This window comes from Sinocyclocheilus rhinocerous, unplaced genomic scaffold, assembly GCF_001515625.1.
Source record: "Sinocyclocheilus rhinocerous isolate Xijiao unplaced genomic scaffold, SAMN03320098_v1.1 scaffold1272, whole genome shotgun sequence".
NCBI classification, from domain to species: Eukaryota; Metazoa; Chordata; class Actinopteri; order Cypriniformes; family Cyprinidae; genus Sinocyclocheilus; species Sinocyclocheilus rhinocerous.
Genome location: NW_015623071.1, coordinates 184,170 through 188,186, shown reverse-complemented (window position 1 = coordinate 188,186; position 4,017 = coordinate 184,170). Strand labels below are relative to the sequence as shown.

The 4,017-nt window shown below is 38.2% G+C and overlaps 1 protein-coding gene across 1 annotated transcript in view; it reads right to left on the bottom strand.

Annotated features, from left to right (window-relative positions):
* Nucleotides 1-747: 747 nt before the first annotated feature.
* Nucleotides 748-4,017, bottom strand: part of LOC107705595 (AMP deaminase 3-like) — a gene marked incomplete at its 3' end in the record, with an annotated part of 8,491 nt that continues 5,221 nt past the window's right edge. Inside the window, exons 2-3 of the mRNA XM_016509345.1 lie at nucleotides 902-1,124; nucleotides 748-801 (exon numbers count right to left, since the gene is read on the bottom strand). Of these exons, the coding sequence (XP_016364831.1) occupies nucleotides 748-801; nucleotides 902-1,124 (277 nt within the window). The remainder of the gene's footprint in view (nucleotides 802-901; nucleotides 1,125-4,017) is intronic.

The following is a 4,017-nucleotide window of genomic DNA, read 5'->3' as shown; positions in this document are numbered from 1 at the left end:
CCCACCCTTCAATGATTGTCTTCTGGACAACTGTCAGATCAGCAGTCTTCCCCATGATTGTGTAGCCTAGTGAACCAAACTGAGAGACCATTTTGAAGGCTCAGGAAACCTTTGCAGGTGTTTTGAGTTGATTAGCTGATTGGCATGTCACCATATTCTAATTTGTTGAGATAGTGAATTGGTGGGTTTTGTTAAATGTGAGCCAAAATCATCACAATTAAAAGAACCAAAGACTTAAACTACTTCAGTCTGTGTGCATTGAATTTATTTAATACACGAGTTTCACAATTTGAGTTGAATTACTGAAATAAATGAACTTTTCCACGACATTCTAATTTATTGAGATGCACCTGTATACCTCTGTAATAGTAATTAGAATTTAGAAGTTTAAAGTTTTGTGACTTAATGTCCATATAATGTTAGCTTTGAGGGTATCTATCTGCTAGTGTACTTTTAAAAGTAACAGATGTGAACACATACAAAGTAGTCTGTTCATGCTCCAACATATGAATATCCAAACAGTAATCACTGTATCATGGACACTCACTCGTAATGCTTTCTTTCATAAATTAGTCTACTAATCTACCACCGCATTCAAAGTTATTTGACTTTGAAAAAACACAAACTGGTCATGCAAATCATAACTGAACTTGTATGTACTCTTTTTTTTTGTGTGTGTTTTTTTTTTTTAGCCTCACTAATTCATAGCTGTTTGGCTCTAATTAAATGCCCTACCCCTTATATTACTGTGCGTGTGTGTGTGTGTGTGTCTGGGATCGCATTAGCTTGAAACTCTGTTTCCTAAAATGGGGCATACAGCATAAGAAATCAATTTTCAATATCACATTAACACAAATTGCTAATTGGTTTTACGTCCTGTACAATATTTGAGTTTACTGACCTCTTGACTGATTCCTCTGACTTCTGCTCCTCTATCTCTTTGCGTAGCTCCCATTCCTTGGCCTGATGCAAGCCAATGGGACAGTCCTCAGGGACGGTGAACATTGACAAGGTGTTTTTAGTGTCTTCTTCCTTCAGAGCTGAAGCGTACACCTTCTCAGCCAAGAGTCGCACTCTCTCATCCACCTCGTGGAGAGAGATCTTCGTGAACTGACGCGGCATTTCTGCAAGGAGGTGTGCCAATAAAAAGATAAACGCCAAGAATGTTGGTTCTTGCTATTATGAATTAATGTTAATGATCCAGTTCTAGGAACAGCTTATGCACATTGTGTACATTTGTTCAAAGTTTTCAGAGTACTCTGGGTGTTACCATTTTCATCAGCTTCTCAGTCTCCAATCACAAGCCTGTATATATTCCACAAAATCCCTTACCAGTGTCAAATGAGACTAAGTGAAAGTGTACTGTGTGTCTGTGTAAGAAAGTTATTTCCCTTAACCAGGAAATTAACGTTCTTAGAATTGACAAGACAGTTGACCCTGAGAGGTCAAGTAAATATCTACAGCGGATCTAAATATTCATAATTAATTATAACTAGTTATGATTAATTATTCATATTTCCTCATGAGCTGATTCGTTACAGTGCGAATAACCATAAAGCGCGACGTTACCAACATGTTGCCAAGACCTGACAACTGAGACTCTTACTTTGAAATTAACAACATGGCACATGAACTTAATTTAATGTGGCAGTGAAATATTTATGTGTATGTGTAAGCCATGGCAGTTTTGCAACTGCACAAATCATGGTTATAAACATGTCCTCAAGTATTTGTCCACACAGTTCAGGTTTCACTCTGCATCTTGTGCCTTGGTCTTAGTCGGGTATCTGTGAGGTTAACTAAGTCCCTGTCCTGAGGTCAGTCACTAGATTCCCAAAGTGTCAGACCAGTTGTTGTTGTGTTCTCTGGCAGGAAACTGCACATGGTGCACGGCATGCACCTTTATTTACTTAGCAGGCAATCAAAAGTTGTTTAAGGATAATCATGATAATTCATGTTTGTGCCCTGAGGAAGATTATCAAGAGCATGTCAAATATTGTATCATTGTTCTTTCATATATCAGAAGACTTGAACAACCAACACTGTGAAGCATTAGATTATGCAGCACATTTACAAAGTGTAACTTTGTGGTTATGTTTTAAATGCAACACTAAGAAAAGGCACGAAAAAGGCAAGAAAGTGTCGTACAGGGGTTTTCACACATGCATCCGGGTTGTCAAAGTTAAAATGATAACATAAGACATAAATTAAATATTTTATGCAACATTTTTAACAGTTGCTTAAAAATATTATGGTTTCATTCTGATTTCAAAATATGGAAATTAATAAATAAATAATATTTAACACAATAATTGCTATTCAATTAATAGCTTTAGTTGTAATCAGTAAGAAATAATATTTAAAAAATTAGAATAAATCTGTTTTTTATTTAAAGATTTATATAGCGAGTAAAAACCGTTCTGTCAAATTTATAAAAAGTAAATATTTAGTGACAATTCAAAAGTTAATGAATTAATACTGGAAACAACATGTTTTCTTAGTAATATGATGCTTAATATTTTCCTCAAACAATATAAATGGGTTTTTATTTATTAAATTGTATATCTACCATTATATTTTATGAAAGGGATCATCATATTTTGGCCATCAAAAAGTTTGAAAACCCCTGTCATGTGGGAGGCTTTAATATTGGATAAATTATATATTTAAATTAAATTATTTTTAGGCATTGTCTGCTGCTTTTTTTGTCTTTGTCACATGCTCTATACCACTAGTAAGAGAGTGACAGTTACCCTCACCAGACAAACCACACCACACTTCCTCCATTCACACACAAGACTCCCTGTGCTATCAGTCATAACCTCATTTACATCCTGTCCAGTACGTTGTAGTTTCATATCAGTTCCCACGTCTTGGCTACCTTTCTATTTCCCTTATCACATCAGAGATCACATCTGCTTAAAAGGAGACTCTATGCTTATAAAGCACAAGAATGTAGGTCGGGTCCACCCCTATCAGGGCCGTCCTTTGGGCGGTGCAACTGGTGCGGTCGCACCGGGCCCCGTGCTTTGAGGGGGCCCCGCGGCTAACGGACCGAGGGGACCCCAACCCCCGGAACGCGATCGCGAACGTACCGAGGGGGGCCCTGCTCCCTACCTCGCACCGGGCCCCGTGTCAGCTAAGGACGGCCCTGATCCCTATAAACCGTTTTTAATGGCAGATGGGGTTATGAAGTCAAATGCAAGTTTGTTGACTTCCACCTGTGTTGACATGTAACTGGATATTCCACTGCACTGTCAACAGTCCGCAAGCCTTCGATATAGAAGCGTGACAAGCCTGTCAGATAGATGATTCCAGGCTACTCCCAGCCCTGCCTATCTAGGAAACCTAGATACCAGACTTCACTTTCACCGCACTTCTAGAACAGCTAAGCCTTACCCATGGAAGTAAACCCCTCTTAATTTATCTCAGTAAAAAATCAATCCTAGTGAGAGAAAAAGAGAGAACATATCTTACTGTAAAAATCAAATATATTAATGAGAGGAGCACAGCTTTCACTCTCAACCAAACTAACATTACCAGCCAATAAGAATATTTTGCTCTTATAAACACGAGACGCGCATCGCAGCTCTGATGAATGGAGAAGCGAGGCCAAATATTAAAATTAAATGGATTTAAATATCGTTTAATCACGCTGTAAAGTGAAACGTCACCAGGCCGTTGGCGCTCTCTGCAGGTATTTGTTATAATCAAGCGGCAACCTCCTGCTCTCTCTTGTGAAGCCAACATGGAAGTGACTTAAACTGTAATTCGTCAACTGGCCGCTAGAGGCTGGCTGCAAAAGGGAGTCAATCCCATAGACTCCCCATGTTAAAATGCCCAACTTTACAGCAGAAAAAAAACATGTTTGCAGCCTGGTTCAAAAAATTATTTTGGTCTATATAGCTAATTTTGCCCTTCATGACAACTGAGGGGGGTGAATTTATTTTATAACTCATCCGTTTAAATTATATTAAAGGGGTCATATGATGCGATTTCAATTTTTCCTTTCTCTTT